We start from the raw sequence: 21,171 nt of genomic DNA on the forward strand, positions 1-21,171 counted from the left end.
TTTTGTAAAGCACCTTTATGCATTCTAGAATCATCTCAACCAAAACATTCATTACCACCAATCTTTAAACTTTATACAATGATCGTATCAATGAATCAAAGAATATTGTGCAATTCAATCCAACAATTCAGCACATACCCATATTGGCTAAAAGGCCTGTAATAGCTTGTACATCAGCTCCTAAATAAACATCACTCAATTGGCTTACAACTGGTAAACACAGTGTGTGGACACGAATTCTTCTTTCACCTGTTAAAAAAGTAGTTTTTTAATAGCATTTAAAATAAGTCCAGGATATGCTTCAAGACTACGATAAATTAATTCTATTGCCGACATGGGGTGAAATGCATTATTCAAAGTCATCCGTCTTACAAACTTAAATACAGACTGCTCTTTTCTAACCAAATTTATGTAAAAGACATTTTACTTCCCACTTTTTTCAAACCCAAAGTACTATTTAACAGTGAAAGGCATACGTATCTGCCAATAACCTATGAGGTTCTTAATCATGAAACCTGCCAAAGTCTGAAAACTTTAATAACAACCATTTGGTGTTATTAAAAGCATGGAGAGTATGACCTTGAAATGTATACCGGATGCTACAGCGTGCTTACCTTTACTAGATGTATATAGGAGGGCTGACTGAAAACAGACCACCTGCATATCTGTCAAGCTCTCCTCTACAGACATTTGGACAGCATATCCTGCATCAGGATTCACGTTTGGTAGAGACAATAGATCAGTTGACCGTACAAAGAAGTTGCCATGGAAGGTGTGAATTGAAAGGCCTGTGAGGAAGAATTATTTTTAAAACATTATAATTAAGTTTATAATTACTAGCATTCACTCTTCATTTTCAACAGATTAGGTTTAAGCACTGTCACTAAGCATTTCCATAAAATGTCATGCTCAATTAAAAACACCAAAGCAGAAAAAATGTGTAGGAAATGAAATTTCTGTAGGGCAAACACCTCCCATTGTCATAAAGCTTTTGTACTATTATTCTCAATGTAGTGAAGGACAGTATTTTTTTGTGCACGCAGAGAAGACTTTACCACACAAAAAGGGCAATCTAAATGCAGACGCTCTCTCTTGAACTGCTTAACTTTATTAAAATATTCTTAAGTAAGTTATGCAAATATACTACTAGCACTATCATTATAGTATAGCATTATGTTTTCAAGAATTGAACTGAAATCAAAATATGTACTTTTTTACAGTAAAGAAGAAATGTAGCCTTATGGCTATGTTTTTTTGAATTGGGAAAACATTTGAAAATTGTGGTTAAAATAAGCTTAAGTTTAGAAAAATCACATTCATAAATACAAAAGCAAGACCATTCATGTGTGCAGCTCATTTTGCATTACCTGTTGACTCAAGATGTTCTCTTCCCCCAACCCCCCCCCAAATTTTATCTTTTTTTTTTTACACCAAAAAAGAACATTCAAGGCATAAATTTACACCTTTGGATTTACAATGCATTTTAAAAGAATCCTCCTAGAAATACCAATCTACTATGATGGGCAGACCAGATTCTCCAAAGACCTGAGCCAATTTATTTAACAATTCGCTTCTTATGGATTCTCTTTCCTTGCCATTAATTTGCATGTCTCTTCTTCTTTGTCAGTTATGACTGTATGCGCATAACCTTACAAAAAAGCAACCTTGGCTTTTGCACATGTCATATGTGCATTAATAGATAAACTGCATGTCTTAGCCATAAAGGTATGTCATATCCAGCCTTGTTAACAGAAGGACACCATGAATTAGGCTTCTAAACTGATAATTGTACTTTTGGATCCTGCTTGATTAAGTTACTTTTGTACTGGTCTTGATCCGTAATAATAAATAACAATATAGCACGCTCGGGGGGGGGAAGGGGAGGAGAGCTGCTTCCATTGTAACCATCCAATATACAAAAGACCTTGTCCCTGGGGAACAGGATGCCAGGTTCCCATGATCTTTGAGATCAACAATCTCAGATGATTTACATCTGTGGAAACAGCCTTCACCGATTATACAATAGGTTTATAACATTCTATGAAAACTCTTTCATAAAAACTCATACATTAAGACCGTAAAGAAAGAATAATAACTTAAGCAATATCAAACATCGTTTGTCGGAATTCCAAATTTGGGCTACTTAGAATTTCAAATTTTTACATATACCTTTTCACTTATTTAAGCAGTTATGACAAAGCTTCGATTAACACTGACATATTAAGTGTCTGACCTTTGGTACATCTTATCCTCATGACAGCTTCAAAGCCAATCTTCCTAGTTAAATATCGCTTTAGTTCTTTCTGTAATTTTTCCACCAAAGGAGGATTGTGTTGATGATGGTAAGATTGATAATAATAGACACTACCAGCAGAATACCTTGATATGCATCCTAAAAAGAAGTAAATTTATTTCATTTTTGGACTTAAGAGTAATATAGTATAAAAAGATAAAATGTTTTCCAATAAGGAAAAAAAACATGCACATTGTTTCAAGCCCTGGGCTCACTGCTGAAGTGGAATACATTTCTTTCCTAAAGAATAGGTTTTTAAAAATGATGAACTGAAAATAGATTCAAGTACATTACTGAAATTTATTGCTCCACATTTTGTAATGTTTTAGTTTTTACCATTTAAAATCTATCATTGTAAAATTAAAATTCATTACTCCATTTTACAATAGCACATGAGAAAAGAGTTTTATGCCTTTATTAATCAAGCAGGAAAGAAAGCAAACCAATAGAACAGGGCTTCTCATGCATATATATAAGTTTTATGCAACAGTTTCAATAAAGGATGACCATATTTTATTATAATCATCCCTGCATAATCTACATCTTTAAACAAAGAGTTGCTAAATGGCGAGCAACAACAGTGTCTTACCTAATGAAGCCAAGTCAGAGTACTGCCCACTAAGAAGAAACAAGTCAACTGCAACTTGCTGTCCTGAGCAATCCAAGGCCAATTTTTTATAGAAGTCAGTAGATGGTGTCAAAGGAACATCCTGGTAAAAGGCAAAATATGCACTTGAAGGGGTGTTTCACTCATGTTCGTGCCATCAACAAAGCAATGTTGATTAAAGCACTGAAGCAGCTGCCTCCTCCCAAAGATTTAGCACTGCCTTTTTGTGCCCAATTGCCTCCGTATGCATGTGTATGCACTGAAGATGCTTTCACCAGGAATGCCAGGTAAAGGGAAGTTGCAGCTGTGTGAATGGTTGAAAAGTGATGCTTTGCTCACAGTAGGGGACAGCATTATTCAAAGGATTTATGCTGGCTACTGCCCAATATAAAAAAAATTCTAGTAATATTCAAATTAATGCAAGGATTTTGTAACAAAATGGATTGAGTCTAGGTTTCTTAGTAGTCAATCAAAATTGAAAATGACCATTTAGGCATTAAGTTCAACGGCCTGTTCGATATAGCAAATGAAATTAAATCATCTTTAACAGCCTATACTATATATATATATATATATACATACACACACACACACACACACACACACACACACACACACACACCAGTAAAGAGACATTCAAGAATTACTTTGGTGTAGTGGTTAAGACATCAAGCTAGAACCCAGGAGACTGATCTAGTCCTGCCTGAGGCACAAAGCCAGTTGGATGACCTTGGGCCAACCACTCTCTCTCAGCCCTATGAAGATGGCAATGGCAAGCCACGTCTGAAATCTTGCCAAGAAAACTACAGGGATTTGTCCAGGCAGTCACCAGAGTAAATACTGACTTGAAGGGTACTCATGGACACCCAAAGAAGTTTACCACCTGTCTTGCAATAAATTCTACAGTTGAACTATTCTACTTTTAGGAAGTTTTCTAATATGCAGTCAAACTCTTGCCTCCCTATTACTTAAATCCGTAATTCTTGTACTCTGTACAGAACATGTTCTGCACATTATCTTTTCAGATATATAAATAGTGGTATTATATCTTCCCTTAGTCTTCTTTCCTCAGGGCTACATATGCTTAGTGCCTTCAAATGTATCATCATACAACAGTTTCTGTTCTGCTGGTCATTCTTATTGGCATGTTTTGAACCTGTTCCAGTCTCTCTGAATCATTCTTAAATTATAGTACTCAGAATACTATCCAGAACCCAGTGCTAAATCTGACCAAAGCAGAGTAAAGGAGAACCATAGTTTCCTGTGGTTTGGAAGATATTCTTCTGTTGAAAAATTTGCATTTTCGCACCCCCACTGCAGACTAGAACTATTTTTAAAAAGAACAGTTACAATAAAAAATAGATTTTAAGAGTCACTTAAAAATCAGGCATAAAGTTTGTTTTGCTAACCTTTGTGGATGCTTTTTGGTTAGGCTCTTCCCGTGGTTTGAGGACACCTGCTCCTAAAGATGGAAGCTGAGTTTGGAAGACAGTAATCCGACCCCCAGTAGGTGACATAAGTTTAAAAGCAGCCTGTAATGCAGGTCCCAAAGCACTTTGGGTTTCCAAAGATTTAATAAACATCTGAGGCAAAGTTCTCAATAAATCTTGAATCAGCTGAAAGAAATCAAATTTTCACCTTTTTATGTGCTATATTTATTAATCTTTATATTATCCAATAATTGAAGTTCACATTGCAGCTTTAAAAAAAGCCTAAATAAAATCAAAAGTAGTACTAAGTGAAAGGTTTTTGTCTTGTGTTAAAAATCTATTTGCCAATGTACCACCACTGGAAATCCACGATCGGGGCTTCTCCAATGAGGAGACCTTAAATTAATCACTCAGTGGTTGGTTATTTTATTTATTTAAGAACTTAACTCATCTGACAGAACAACTGAAAGCTTCAAAAGTTGATTTTAGGTTCCGAGCTTATCAGTATGAATAATAACTGATCAGATGCTAAGAGCTTGAAAAGTTAGTTATACAGGGGGTGAGTGTGTGGGTTACACAAATGAACCAGAAAATCAGTAGTTGCCCTCCGACTGTACCAATGATGACTCAGGCCCAGTCTTGTCCAGTTATCTGGGAAGGGTTTGATCAGGTGGCTCTTGAGAAGTAGTCAGGAGTACTGGCTGCCATTTGTCCCAAATCAGGTATCGAACACTTTAACTGAAGTTCTTTTGTTCTCAGGCCAAAATATGTTTTACATTTTATTACACAGAATAGGCAAAATAATATTTCAAAGTCAATTGCTTAAAATATACTTTTGCTTCCACTTACGACATATAATATTCCTCTTACCTCTTTGCTTTCGTTTAAATTTACTAATAAGTTTTCCGGCATGGGTATAAACACATCTACAAGATAGATAAAAGAAGTATTTAATTTATTTTTTATTGTTATCACTGGATTTAATGACTGTTCAGTTATGATAGCCTTGGAAAGGCTGTTTTATAGCCCATAAAGCACTTCCGCCCATCATAAAACATCTAGCTGCCTCCCCCCCCCTTACATGACAGTATTTCAGGCACTCGGCAACCAATTACAGTGGTCCACAGTCACTGGACCGCAATTTGCGAACTTTTCTGCCAATTTCAAGCAAAAAGTGCCCATTTGGGAGAATGGATTTGATTAATGACTGGCATAAAAACAGTAAAAAAAAATGGATTCAGTAATGTGATGCCACAATTTACAACTGCAACCACTTACAGCTAAAATTCCAGCCCCAATTATGGTTGTAAGTCAAGGATTACCTTAATACTTTCGCATGTTTTCTCTACAACACAACCCTTTGAGGTGAGTTGGACTAAGAGAGAGTGACTAACCCAGAGTCACCCAGCCATCTTTAACGCCACCTGTGATTAAAACTCAGAGTATCCCATTTCTATTTCAAAAGCTTAATTACTATATCAAACTGGCTAAATATAAAAATATTTACTCTTTATCATTTGCACAGCATGTTATCCTGTTGACAACAATCTAAAGTTGCTTATGAACTCTTTTCCAGCAGTAATCGCCAGAAGTAACAATGCCCCACTAGCATGTGGTTTACAGTGGGACTTCTTCAGATATATCTGTAGAAGATAATTCTATATACCTGTCACTTTAACAGATTTTTATACACATAGGAAATATGAAAGCAGAGAAATAGAAATTTAGAATTCTGGTGATCTTTTATTTTGGTTTATAGGCATAAACTTCAACTTGTCCTTTAGTTAAAGGCAAAACAAAAAACTTTTTCTTATGTTCAGGATATAATAGGACAAAAACCTCAAGGCTTACAACTAGCAGACAATTGGATAGGACTGTGCAGTAATTCAGATTAGATTCCAAAAAGGAGCTTTGGAACATGGGAAGGACAGAACATTGCTCCCCTTGCAATTATTTAACACAGCTGTGTCTGCAGCTGCTACATTCATAACCCACATTTTCCAAGGGACCTTTTTTGGAACTAAATCCAAAGCATTGCACAGTCCTAAAACTTGATGACCTATATATATATTTTGTATTTTTGTTTTTATCAACCATAGCAAGCATAATTAATTGAAAGAAACTGTGCAAGTTATAATTTAAAACACATGAAAACCACTAGAACGTCTACCACTAAACTGGTTCTTAGCTTGCTTCCAAATCCAAATCAAGATGTTATCACCTTTAAAGCCCTTCATGGATTCAGTAATGTGATGCCACAATTTACAACTGCAACCACTTACAGCTAAAATTCCAGCCCCAATTATGGTTGTAAGTCAAAGATTACCTTAATACTTTCACCTGAGGAGCTGTTTCACCCTGATGAGATAAGCCCACCCCATTTACATCGGAAGAGGCATGGTGGAGATCCCATCGGTCAAGGGATTCCTCCTCGTGGGGTTCAGAAGAAAAGCTTTTTCTGCCATGGCTCCCCAATGTGAAATCCGCACCCACCTTTTGGCATTCTAAAAGGGCCTGGAGCCCTGCCTCTGTCAAATGGTCAGGAACCACAATGGAGGCACATCTTTCTGGAGGTAGTTAACGGACTACGACCCCATCTTCCTTCCATGTGAATCTTGCTTCCTACCTCCCCATTTCTGTCAATTTTAACTAATTTAATGTTACTATTTATTGCTTTAACGTTTTTATTGTTTTTTAATGATTAGAAAAAGCAAAATAAGTGGCATATGAGCTGAATGAATAAAGTAAAATTAAGAGAGAGAGAGAGAGAGAGAGAGAGAGAAAGAAAGAAAGAAAGAAAGAAAGAAAGAAAGAAAGAAAGAAAGAAAGAAAGAAAGAAAGAAAGAAAGCTGGATGTGAAAAAAAATTACTGAGAAAAAATGACTTTTTAAATTTCCATCACTCCCCAGAATAAATCTAAGATGGCAAAACCTCTACATTACCCCAAATACAAACTACTAGAGTCCTGAGAGATCTTCTACAAACTACTGAAATAACAGTATTTATTTCCTGGACCTATAGCCAGAAAGTGACAGTGAAATTGGAAAAAAAAAAAAAAAAAACACCTTGAGAGTTGTGTGTGAAGTGCTTTGCTTCTTTGACATTTCCTAGAATGAAAGTGTGAGAAGACACAATTTCTAAGTGAGCTAAGAGGCAGCCCTAAAACACCTATAGCAAATGAGACAACTATCATGGGGCTACTTTTCCAGATAGCTACTCTCTCTCTCCCTCTCTCTCTCTCTCTCTCTCTCTCTCTCTCTCTCTCTCTCTCTCTGTGTGTGTGTGTGTGAAAGAAAATCTGCAATGAAAATTTTTAAATCCTAGGGTTTTTTAAAAAACAAAAATAGAAAACAGCACAAACCCTGCTTTTCTTGAAGACTGACGCGCAGTCTTCAACACTAATGATTGAGGCATCTTCTACCTAGAAGGAGTGTATTTCTAGCTGTGTCTTTGACTAAAGGACATTTGCTCTTTTTCATTGCTTGCTCTCCCAGCTTACAGTATGACTGAGAATCATTCTTAATAGCAAAGTACCAAGACTTGTTATTTAACTGTTTTTTCCTTCTTTGAAAACAGAAAATGTTCCAATTTAACGTATGACAGAAGTCATAAAGCATACTTCATAAATTTAGTATTTGAGATTATTTCTTCTTACCTTCAATATCTGAAATGATTAACATTTGAGGCTGTGAGAGACCTTCCTGGAGGCTATAGAAATGGATTGTGCTGTCAAATGTTATGAAGCCTATTTTTGTTCTAGTGTTCCCTGGGAGTCTAAAAATGAAGCAGAGAAATTGAGCATCAAGCATTAAATATATAAAGTGTGTACATTTAAGTTGAACATACATATTTTCATTAAACATTTCATGTAACGTGCAAAATGTAGGTAAATAAATTATTCTTCCACGAACAGCTATAAAGCTCCCATTCAGACTGGATCATTGTTAAGTTTCAAAGTAGTGGAATAGAACTTTATGGTGACAATAAGATGACAAAAAAATGGAAACACAGAGAATCACCAAGGGGATATATTCTGGAATGGAGAAAAATTCTACCTTCATTACAGAAAAAGACATTTTATTTGTTTCTTACGAACACTGCAAAATTCAGAGTTCCTTAAGCAAATTATCCTTTCAGATTCACATTTCCTAAAGAATGTACTTCAGTTCAACACACTGAAACCTAGTAAGAAACTACAAACTGCCGAGGTTCTTTAGTTGTTTTTACAAGAAGCATTACTATAAAATATCTTTGCATATATTTTACAGTATAAAGACAGAGCAAGATAAGAGCAACAGAAGCAGAATAGGTCTTTCAGCAATTTGTGTAAATTTGATATTTGCATTTCATAATAGCTATATACAAGATAAATTTTAATAATACAGAGCTTCAAACTGCATTACACTGAAGCTTCAAATTATCTGGAGCTGATGCAATGAAATTTGCATGCAGCAGATGGAATTTTCTGTATCATGTCTTCACTAAACATGTTGAGCACCATTCTTTTCTTCAGTAGGAAAAAATAAGCTTTCATATCCTCTAGCAGTAATAATTTCAACTAATTTTTTTTCTCTAGCTGTAGACCTGCTCGTTGACTTTTAGGTATTTTTGCACATTCCTCTTCACAGAATTTCTTTACCTAATTGGTATTTTTTGGTTTCCTTGCATTAACTGTTTGCTTCAAGTCACACTACATTTCCATTGGGTTAAGATCAGGGGTTTGACAAAACAATGCCAAAATATCATTTTTTTCTGCTTCACCCATTCTTATTATAAGATGAGCCTCAAATCACGCTGCGAGTCATGCTACTTGGATTACAGATAAAAGGTCCATAAACTTTCATCACTGCAGGTTTGTGTAAATTTATGTTATCTGTATACTGATGTCATCATGCAATGAACTAAACTCCTGTGCTATCCTGTTTTTCAATTCAGTGAACATTCCTTAATGACCAATACCCCCTCCTCAAATATTACCATAATTATAATTTTATACATTATGCATATGTGCATACTGACACTGACATACTCCAATCCAACTTAACAATATTTTCATGCTGGGTTCAGACTTGAGTCAGAGGAGGAAAAAGACAATGACCGCCAGCTTCAGAAGTGCTGACAAACAACAAGCAGCTAGCCCAGGTAGCACCAGACCGACCGCTGCCTGAGCAAGCAAAGGAGGTAGGTCCAAAACAGCACACACAGCTGCTAAAGATGAGAGTGCAGAATTACCTCCCTAACCCTAAGCCCTGAACACAAGAGTTTTGCAGGCTGCAAAGAGAGTAGAGTCTTTGTACTCTGTGAGATTGCTCATGAAGAAGGAGTCTCGCCCTAAATGAGTTGCGCTGGGGTTATTTCTATTAAAATGGAGCAGCAAGCACAAGCTGTCCCTTGACAACAACCACCCTAACTCCCATTACCTGTGCCTTGATTTGTAAACCTTGCAATCCTGACTTTGATCCTAAACTGGCTGATGAATCTGCTACAGGCTTTGATCCTCAGACTCCACCTGATACTCTCCTGTGTGCTGCTTTGATCTGGAACACTTCGGGAGGCAGGGGGGGAGGGGGGACTTTATACTGCAAGTGCATCTGTTTGCAACTCTCATTTAGCAAACAGAACAAAATCACCCTTTTGTGTGTTTGTGTGTGCTTGGCCTGGGGCCAGACAGATATTAATTTTAAAGGTTACATTGATAGCTTGAAAAGATGCAAAGGACTCACAGATCTAGATTGTCCAACAAAGTCTTGCAGACAGTCTCTAAGTATCCTGTTTCTATTGCATTATGTGACACATCAAATACAAAGAGGTACACAGGAGGCTGAGGTGGACGTAGCTGAAAAAACAAGACACAATTATAAACATTTAAATGTCCCTCTAGGACCACTTAAATTTTTAGTTAGGTGTAAGGTGGTCTGCATTTCTAATACCATAAATATAATGCACTTTTACATATTATAATCCATTTTTATTAATTCTCTATTGTGAAAATGAAAAGTTTTCATTGTAGTAGCTTTAGAATTGTAGTAGCTGTAGAATTCTGCTTTGTAACTTGTTACAAAATGGAAGAAAAATCATGGTATACCCCACATTTTTTTAAAAAAGATAGCACATGGTAGTATACTGGATTCAGAGATTTAGAGGACTGAGGACCATTTATTGTAAAGATGCAATACATTCGTGCCAATATTTTTTTCAAATATTGGACAGTGTGGATAGAGGTTGAGGTGCTGGATTTGAAGCAGAGACCCCTAAGTTTTGGTCCTCCTTACACACAGAAATTGGTGGAGTGAGAGCTTAATGCTCTCTATGCAGCCCCTTATAGTCTGAAAGAAGGCAATGACAAATTACTCCCACATTTTTGTCACAAAAACTACATGAACCCATAGTCTGACTGAAAGATGCTTCCTCATTGAAAGATCACTTTTTTCTCTGGTGCAATGTAAGATCAATAAGAACTACATAAGCATCAACAAGTGAAAACGAGATAACAAAACTCATGGAACAAGACACAGAGGTCCATAGAGCACAATTTGTTCCATAAGCAAGAGCACCCTGCTTGATTTTTGTTTTCCTGTAATAATCCTTCATAGTAAGTGCAAGGGTGCTTTTGGAAGTTTGAAAAGTTAAGAGTAGTTTTTAATACAGAAGGAAGCTGCTCATAAAGAGCTTGAGAATCCAACCAATTACTTGAAAGTGCCAAGATGTGACGAAGTCTCTAAGATGTATGGTACAAATTATAGCCAGTCACTTTGTCTCAACTGAAGTACTACTGTCTATTATTTCCGTAACAGCTACACAAGAATGGATAAGTAAAAGTCAAATAAAAGAAGAAAGATGCTAAGATACAGTAGTTCTGCACAAGTTGTGTTTATTATGACTATACAGTGTAGAAGATTGGGGAGGAAGGGGAGGAGGGAGGAGAGAAAGAAAGGTGGGGAGGAGGAATCTCACCATGTATTCAGAAGGAGCCATAAACTCAATAGTGGCATTTTGAACTTCAGGTCTTTTATGAGGTTCTCCATAAACTCTTGTCACAGGATTATACATAAACTCTTCAGGAACTATAGGAGGAAAATTACACTTTATAAACCAGCGTAACTCTAAGGTTTATAGTATTTTATATAATATTTTTCAGCCTAGCACAGTGATGGCAAATCTTTTAGAGACCAAGTGCCCAAACTGCAACCCCCAAACCCACTTATACATTGTCGGGTGCCGGGTGAGTGTGGCCCATTGGCTGGGTGTGGCCCATTGGGTAGGTGTGTCTGCGGTGGTAACAGCAGACTGGGTGGGACTAAAAAGTTCAATCAATCAATTCCAACTTTGCAAGATCTTTTTTTTTCCCATAAGAAGTTGAAATTGACTGATTGATTGAACCTTTTTTTTTTTTTGCACATGGTGGCAGAAGCTAAAGCGAAAAGGTTTTATAAAACCCAGCTGAAGGCCTAGGACTGGGGCGATGGCGCGTGTGCCCACAGAGAGGGCTCTGAGTGCCACCTCTGGCACCCGTGTCATAGGTTCGCCACCACTGGTCTAGTAATCTTTTAAATAAATATTTATTCCCATAATATGTTCAACTATCTAAAAGCAGCTAGAGATTAATCTTATAAATGTATCTTACTGGAATCAAATAGCTTATGTGTATGTATACATGTGCACACTTAAGAACTTAATATGAAGTCAACTGATTCTTTATTAGATTTAAACTCAAAAAAACTCACCATCATTCACTCTGTGGCACAAGTTGCATTTCCATCTCCTTTGATCAAGGAAGCTGACAAAAGGATTGATATACGTTCTACAGCTGCGACATCTCACAATTGTACTAGAAGTTACTACAGGCAATTGCTGAAAAGAGGAATGTGTAAGTCATTTGTTTAAGAACATTTGTCATCAAGTATAATTTAATTCTTTCTTTTGACATAGGACTGAATAAATATAATAATGAAAATAAAATCAGCCCTCACATGTATTCTTGCAATGTAATTCTGATTCCAATCTAGTATTTTTTTTTTCTATGAGCTTCTAAATTAAGGAATGACTTTAAAGTCATGCACCAGTGGGAGACATGGCTTTGCAGTTTTCATAGTTGCAGACTATATTCATCTAATGATGAAGGCAATCTGCTCTTTTAATTTGAAAGCAGGAAGGGAAAACTGAATGTTTATAAAACATCTTATAATATATTACCAATAAATGCTAATGGGACTTGGACACTTGATGTGTGTTAAGTGCAACATGTTTAACAATATATGCTTATCCAGAAGATGAGGACAACCTATATAAGATGTTGTATGTTACATTCAAACACACAGTTATGTAAAAAAGAAATATATTAGGAGACAAGATAGACTGTTTCATCTGTAACAACTGATGTCCCATTTCCCACAAGGTTATTCCCTAGCCTAGTAACTCTTTATTATTTGCAAACACAACCATCACAGCAGATTAAAATCAGGGAAGAAAAGTTATGAAAGGCACTCCCAACTTTGATTAAATATTATCTATTGAAATGCCTGAAAAGTTAAATATAAAAAACTGAAAGCTTTAATACTGTCAATCAATCAATCTTTAGTTCAGTCAGTATAAAGTTTCATCACTATTAAAGCACTGCACATTCATATATATATATATATATGTTTTCTGAGGTTTTCGCGGGTGTTTGTATGTAGGTCTTTGGTTATTCGGGTTTTCTTCCGCGTCAAATTGGAAGTGTCTTGGCGACATTTCGACAAAGTCTCATTCGTCATCTTCAGGCTAGTGTTTTCGGCTTCGTGCTTCTAGGAGCACGAAGCCGAAAACACCAGCCTGAAGATGACGAATGAGACTTCATCGAATCGTTGCCAAGACACTTCCAATATGACGCGGGAGAAAACCCGAATAACCAAAGACCTACATACATACATACATACATACATACATATATATAGAGAGAGAGGCGGAGGGAGGGAGGGAGAGAGAAAAGGTATTTAAAGTACCACATGCTGCTCTGATGGGACTCTTAAAAGGCAACTTACACAAAATTCCACTTTTGGTAAAGTCACCTCATCTGAATTTTTTCTAATTTTCAATTCTTCCTCTTGTTTAAAGGACTTAATTTCTTTAAATAACTTGTAATATACCCAGATCAATAAACTAAAATTCCTAAAATTTAGGAGAATCACCCAAAGACAATCCTAGATTTTGGAATTTTTTATTTGTAGAAAATCCTGCAGCCAGAGTTGACTAAATTTGGCCATCACAACAGACTACATAAATCAAAGCAAATTCATGGAATTAATCTCTGAGAGAACTGTGGGTAATATATGCATGCAGAACTCTATTATCATCTAGAGAAGTGTTTTTCAAACTTGGCAACTTTAAGACATGTGAACTTCAACTCCAGAATTATGGGAATTGGGTGCAACTGGAATTTTGGGTGTTGAGCTCTATATTTCTTATATTATGAAAAATATTGATTAGATTAATCTGAATACAAGCTGTGTATTTCTGAAAATCAACACCCAAGTATTTTCAAACATTAAATAACATACCGATAAATCTTTGAAAGGGTGAAGCAGAAGCCCCAGGGGAAGTTTGGCTTTATTCAGTAAGGCCTGAGTCTGAGGAATGTTAGTCAAGGTACACCGGAACAACCTATGTGGAAAACCAAAGGATTAAAAAAGTACTAATTACATGCGTCAATCTACCTGATCTCCACAGTCAGTTATTACTTTTTTCTCTCTTTTTTCAAGAAAGGGGACCACCTCATATCTTACGCAGCACTCCGTTTAGGAAAAAAAACTTCTAACAAATGCAAAATTTTAAATAGTTTGTAGGATTGCAGGAAAGTGCTACAACGGTATTTTTTTTCTTTCCTAGCATTTTCTGCAAGTGCAGGATCTGGATCAACCAAATGCCAACCAATTTGATTGCAATAGGAATTGACCAACCGGCTTGTCATCTGAGCCTGACGTCATGGGCTAAGTGTGTGACTGGTCCAAAGTCAGCTTTCATGCCTAAGGCAGGACTAGAACTCACAGTCCCCTGGTTTGTAGCCTTGTGCTTTAATTGCTAAACCAAACAGTGATATATTAACTTGTAAAATAAGTAGATAACCTGCCCAAATTACAAAGGAAACATTAGAAAGTAATACTATATTTTGAAAAACACACTTCTGGATCAATATTTTATTTATAATATTTATTCACCACCAGAATCCAAAATGGTCTTTGTATACTGTTGGATTTTTTTAAAGCTACAGTACAGTATAGTACAGCCTTTAACTTAATAGAATAATTCTGAGGCTAGAATACTGATCCATATAAAATTTGAATATTCAGAGACAAACCCAAATCAAAAACATATGAGGGGTAAAGTTGGGAACTGAGGAGGAAGAGATGGAGAAAATAGCAAAGTTGACTTCAGGTTTCCATTGCTTTGAACAAAATATTTTCTCACTGAGGAAAAAAAAAATCCAATGCTTTGCTCTGATGAAGCCTTCATCAAGTGCTAACCAAGGATTAGATTCTGTTCATAAAAAATGAATCTAAGGGTTAATTGATGAATTAGATTCATACCAAGACCATGTGTATATTAAGCATACAAGTATGAATAATTTCTATAATATTTGTGTTGACAGTCATAGTCACATGGGGTGGGCCATCCATAAATCTGTAGATAAAGGTGGTTACAATTTTTGCAATTTGGGGGAAGATACAGTTTATACAATATTTAGGTTTTTTTTTTTTAAAGAACAGTTACTATCAAGCATCAAAACAAGATTCCTTATATGATTTTCAGCACTGAAAACTGAATGATTTTAATCTTCAAATGTTTAAATACGTTTACATTACTCAAAACTTAAAAGTGCATTAGCAATATATTCAAATATAGAAAAAAGTACAGTTAAGTACAGCTTTATTTTGATTCAAGCAATTAATTTAGTTCCAAACTTGTGATGGTAAATTGAGTATTCCCTTAGTTGCAAGGCCATAATTTTAATGTACCCAGGTAAAGCGCAAAGCTTTTGCCTCGTCAGTATTGCAGAAATTATCTTCTCTAACTTTTTGGGCTATGAAACTGTTGTGAAGCAATGCCTTGTGCAACTGACATTCCAGCAAAACATACCGACACTGCTGAAAAAAACAGCTGTATTCTAGACTTTAATCACAGTGTATTGGGATAATACAACACATTACGGCTGTAATGGAACCTGCCAATTCCTGTCAAATGTTGTGATGGTCATAAATCAGCTCAGTCATATAACCAACCTGATTTTTTGTGGTGGTTATTAAGTGAATGTGGAAGTTGTAAAATAAATATCAGAATCATCAAACAAACCCAAGTAACTTCTGGTTTTTGGCAAAACTGTCATATAATGCAATGTTATGACCATAGGATGCTGCAAACTGCTGTAAATGCAGCTGTGCTGCCAAGTGCCAGAAGGGCAACCATGTGACTGGGGTGGGTGGGGGGAGGGGAGAAAGTGCCAGAATTTTGGAACCAGGTCATAACTCCCTTTTTTTTAGATAGGTCACAACTAAGTTGAAGACTACCCATATACAAATTTAAACCTCAATTATCATAACCATCATATAAAACTTTATCTATCTGAAAATTATTCAAACAACCCACACGTGTAATTAGCACATCCCATCACAACAGAGCAAAATAAAATCCATACAGTTTGCTATCTCTTCTGTTCACCAATGAACAGAAGAACTGATAACTACCTGTTTCTTTATGATCCCTCCCTGCTCTCATATTTGAAAAAGGAGATTATGCAAGCTTCCTAATTTTTATATTAGCTTACAGGGCTCAATCCTAAATTCAGCTGTCAGTTTATCATTTTAATTAACTGCAACCTCCTTACAGAAGGTACTCAGGTACAATTATTCAGAAAGTATGCAGGTACAGTTGTTATATATAGGAAGAACCATGTGAGCCTACGTTTTTTTCTTTACATAGGATTAGTTGGAACCACTGGAAACAAATTAGATTTTTATTCGCCAGTGATAATTTTTTTTTATTAAGAGTTATATTTTTATTACAAGTATTATCTTTTTGATGGACTAAAATTATTTCCCCAGTGTTTTTGTTTAAATATACTAAAAAAAATGTAGCGCTTTAAAACACCCACCCAGAAAGACACTAAGGAGAACCTTCAAAATACTAGAAATGGAAGAGATTTATTTGTTTACAAGCAGTATTATTTAACCTTACTCGGGATTGCAGTTGAGCTTCTGAATATCTTCATGCACATTGGGAATGGGTGCTTGCAAGGGGGTTGCAGGAAGAATATTTCTTTCTTGAAGAAGGTTGATAGGTCTTAATCCTTCAGGCTGAAGACTTAGTCCACCCATAGATGCAGCTAAGGTATTTGCTCCCAAGCCAGACTACACCAAAATAATAATAATAATAATCACATTTATGAAAGACATTTAAATCCATGCGTTGATACCATGCATGGAGGATGGTGGGATTAATATTAGATGTAAATACATAATTCATAAAGCACTTATGATAGTTTGTCATCCTCAATAACAACCATTTGTTTAGAGACTATTCCAAGTTACAATGGCACTGAAAAGTGTCTTTTCACAATTACAACTGTTACAGCATCCCCATGGTCACATGATCAAAATTCCGATGTTTGGCAAATGATTCATAGTTATGACGCTTGCAGTGTTCTGGGGTCATGTGATCCTCTTTTGTTACCTTCTGACAAGCAGTCAGTGGGAAAGCCAGATTCACTTAACAACTGTTACTAGTCATGTGATCAAAATTTGGATGCTTGGCAATTGACATGTATTTATGACTGTTGAAATCTCCCCAGGTCATGTGGTCATAATTTTTAAGCTTCCCAGCTGGCTTTCAACAAGCAAAGTCAACAGGGGAAGCCAAATTCACTTAATAATTGCATGAGTCACTTAACCGCAGGGATTCATTTAACAAATGTAGCAAAAAGGTCATAAAATGGGACAAAAATCACTTAACAACTGTCTTGCTTAGCAACAGAAATTTTGGGCTCAATTGTGGTTGTAAATTGAGGATTACCTATATTTTGTTATAAACTAGCTCACCATTCTATTCACACTTAAAACCAATCTAGATATAAAAGCCCGTATTTATTTTTTAATGTATTTCACTAATATTAGTTATTTGCAATTATATTATATTTATTTCCTTGTGCAAGCATACATGGGAAAACTTCCTCTTTTTATTTGAATAATAATTTAAATAGGCTGTGTGGAGTTCAAAAATTATATACTGATCTAGAATTATCCATTGATAATTCCAGTCGAAGTCCAACATCCTAAATACTGCACTACACTAGCACCAAATTAAAAAATAAAGTGTATTGAACTACACAATCCTATTATGTAGACAACACTGATTATTAAAAAGATTGAAGGAAATAATGAAGGCCAATGTTTAGATGAAATGCATTTTTTTATTTCATAATGAATTATTAATAACTAAGGAGAGTATTGCAAGAGGGATACGTTTGAAATCTGTATAATCACATTAAGAAGAGAATCTAGTCCATTATAAATGTATGTGTAAAGCACAAACCTGAATGAGAGGGTGGAGCTGACTTGAGTGGGAAAATATAACACCTAATGCTTAACTCAAATTGGAGGCGTATCTCCCCTTACATTATGTCTACAACAGCAGAAAATATTTAGCAATAGTAGTTTAATGCCGCTGAGCTAATCTTACTCATCAACTTAGTTGGTTTTAACACATTTCTTCCTAGGATTTTTTTTAAAAAAAGAAAGGACAGAAATACATCAGAGAAACTTTTAATACAACATAGGAAAATAAAAAACCAGTTCTTTTCATATAAAACTATAAAACACACCCTCTTTTTGTAAACCAGCCAGTTCTAATCTAGCTATAACTAGTATCTGATTAGTCACAGAATCATGGATTGTGAGAAATATCATGTGGGCAAACAACTCCAACCCCTTCTTATAGATAGGAATCCAAATCAGAATATCTCTGATGACGGTCTAGCCTCTACTTGAGCACCCCTAATGAAGAGGAGTCCACCAATTCTGGGTAATTGGTTACACAGTCAAATTATTCTTACTGTTAGGATTATTTTTTGAAATATTCAATTTGAATCTGCATTTCCATAACTTTATATGCAACTTCCATAACATTATATGCAATATCAAGCATATCACATGTGCTCCTTCTAGAGGAATACAACTTTGTCCAAAGCAAGGATCACCTCAAATGCCTGGTCCTGTTTCTTTGGGTAGCATTTAGCCTGTAGATTCTTAATATCTTGCAAATCAATCAAGACTGACATATAGGTGTGGTGTGTGATTTTTAATCAATATGTTTGGTCTTGATGAAAATGCACATTATGGTATAGGTCAGGGGTAGGCAACCTTGGCTCTTTTATGACTTATGGATTTCAACTCCCATGCTGGCTCAGGAATTCTGGGAGTTGAAGTCCATGAGTCATAAAAAAGCCAAGATTGCCTACCCCTGGTATAGGTAGTCCATGATTTACAATTGAGCCCAAAATTTCTGTTGCTAAGCAAGACTGTTGTTAAGTGAATTTTGCCCCATTTACAGCCTTTCTTGCAACCATTATTAAGTGAATCACTACAGCTGTTAAGTTAGCAACATGATTCTTAAGTGAATCTGGCTTCCCCATTGACTTTGCTTGTCAGAACATTGCAAAATCAAGAGGACTTTGGGACACTGCAACTGTTATAAATATGAATCAGTTGTCAAGCAGATGAATTTTGATCATGTGACCCTGGGGATGCGGCAACAGTCATAAATGTGAAAAATGGTCATAAGTCACTTTTTCATTACCACTGTAACTTCAAACAGTCACTAAATGAACTGTTATATGTTCAGAAGTACCTGTTTACATTTCTTCTTTGAGGAAACTGAGAATCTCCACAAACTTTCCCTCCATATTAATTATTAGTATGTTCTTTTATTGGACAAAATGCCTATATATTCAGAAATCTTACCATTAGGCTAGTCAGGGTGGAGTCAGCATAAAGCCAATCATGTTTTCATATAACAACCTGAATCTAAGGAAGCTGCAATACATATTTATCATTTTTAATTTGCATAATCACTTTATAAGAACTCTAGCCCGTTCTTCACCTCTAAATTATTCCTCAGGAACCATTAATTTAAACCGTTTAACATTTTGTTCATTTATATTACATGTTTCAAAAGCAGACTTCCACTTATACAATTTAAGTATCTTTTCTCTCTACTCTCTATCTATGTAAAATAAATGGTAGACATACTGGTCACCAGGAAAAGGGTGACTGACTGCCAGTGCTGCCCATTCCATTATTAAAAAGACTATCTGGATACAAGTCTATGTACCCATCCATGTCTTGTCTACTGTCTTTCTTGTCTAAGAAGTGCAAATTTACCAAGCAGGAACTTCTATGTTTCAATGTAGCACTGAAAATAAGATTTACAGCTGATTTCTATTTTTAAAAAATTTGGATCTACCACCTTAAGAGGCATTTTATCAATATCAGCTCTAAAATTTGAGCTCTTTAATTGTGGAAGAATAACTTCTACAAGGTCAACGAAGCCTTTGTGGAACGTAGAAAAAACATGAGTAAAATTAGAAAGGATTTACCTGAGGGAATTGTTGAGGTCCTCCTGGATACTGCATTCTTGGTCCTCCAGGTGGAGAAGCATTTTGGTAGCCTGGGGGCAAGCTGGGATAAGCAGTCCCAACATGTTTGTTCACTTTAATATTTTGAGGAGCAGGAGCATGTGGAGTTGCTGAAAGAATAAATACACTGAATGGTAAATGATCTTAATATTCTAAACTTAAGGTTTTTTACCATTTTTAGTGACATACAATATTTAGTTATATAGTTATAAAGACAAATGAATAAAAAGTTGTGTGTTTAAAAAAAATAATTTTAAAACTTAAAATACTTTCAGAAAAAAGTAATATCACTCAAACTAAAATTACAAACATAACTTCTAATTTTAATTCCCCTCTCCCACCATTGGCAATAATATCTCCCCTAATAACTTAAATCATCGCATTCAATTGGCTGTCTGGATAAAGCTTCAGTTAAAGATCTGTTTCAGCTTTGGAGATCCTAAGCATGCTCAGTCTTCACACTAATAAATACACTTATGTCACCATACAGTATTCTCTTTTTTGTTTTCATTAAAGATTGTGCCTTTTCTAGTCACACCTTTTGAATGGGTGTAAGTTACGAATGGAATTCTCATGTTTGAACAAAAACCTAGTTATTATACTGTAATATTTATTTATGGGTCTGATATTTGGCACCAATCCAAAAGAACTCTGAATGGCTTATACTGCTCAATTTCAGTAAAAAAAAATATTAAAAAGAAAAGTCCAAAACAAAGCAAAACAATTAGCAATTGCAGCTGAATTTTCAAAATGTTTCATGTCTGAGGAACATTACAGTTGTTTAATGTAGTTAAACAAAAGAGCTATATATTCCTTATATTGTTTACTTCTGTCAGAACATGTACTCACCAATATTAATTCAACTGTGGTATAGGAATAGTACGGGATGGTCTTGTTTGTTTAGCTTATCTGTTCTCAAATACAATAGTTTGATGACAGTCTACCTGAGCTATTTTCAGTATCATCACTGGTGACTATCATATCAGAGTTAGCTAAAAGTATTGTTCCAGTGAAGACTTGGTATAGTTCTCATAACTTTAAAAAGAAATTCTATCATACAGAAACAGGAATACAGTAGATCATTGTAATAAAAACCAGATTACAGCAAGAAGCAATTGTTGGGAAAAAAAAGATTGTATTCAATTAACTTTTCTTTTCATGTGATTAAGAACAGATACTT

General features: G+C 35.5%; 1 protein-coding gene across 1 annotated transcript in view; it reads right to left on the bottom strand.

Moving 5' to 3' along the window:
* The window catches only part of SEC24A (SEC24 homolog A, COPII coat complex component), a 42,793-nt gene that overhangs the window by 7,534 nt on the left and 14,088 nt on the right, over positions 1–21,171 (bottom strand). The window contains exons 5-17 of the mRNA XM_039334879.1: positions 19,953–20,101; positions 16,538–16,710; positions 13,867–13,969; positions 12,055–12,181; positions 11,285–11,394; positions 10,054–10,166; positions 7,986–8,104; positions 5,201–5,256; positions 4,310–4,516; positions 2,883–3,003; positions 2,234–2,392; positions 615–788; positions 139–249 (exon numbers count right to left, since the gene is read on the bottom strand). Coding sequence (XP_039190813.1) covers positions 139–249; positions 615–788; positions 2,234–2,392; positions 2,883–3,003; positions 4,310–4,516; positions 5,201–5,256; positions 7,986–8,104; positions 10,054–10,166; positions 11,285–11,394; positions 12,055–12,181; positions 13,867–13,969; positions 16,538–16,710; positions 19,953–20,101 — 1,722 coding nt within the window. The remainder of the gene's footprint in view (positions 1–138; positions 250–614; positions 789–2,233; positions 2,393–2,882; positions 3,004–4,309; positions 4,517–5,200; positions 5,257–7,985; positions 8,105–10,053; positions 10,167–11,284; positions 11,395–12,054; positions 12,182–13,866; positions 13,970–16,537; positions 16,711–19,952; positions 20,102–21,171) is intronic.

This window comes from Crotalus tigris, unplaced genomic scaffold (genome assembly GCF_016545835.1).
Source record: "Crotalus tigris isolate CLP2741 ecotype Arizona unplaced genomic scaffold, ASM1654583v1 scf7180000017638.2057652, whole genome shotgun sequence".
Classification (NCBI taxonomy): domain Eukaryota; kingdom Metazoa; phylum Chordata; class Lepidosauria; order Squamata; family Viperidae; genus Crotalus; species Crotalus tigris.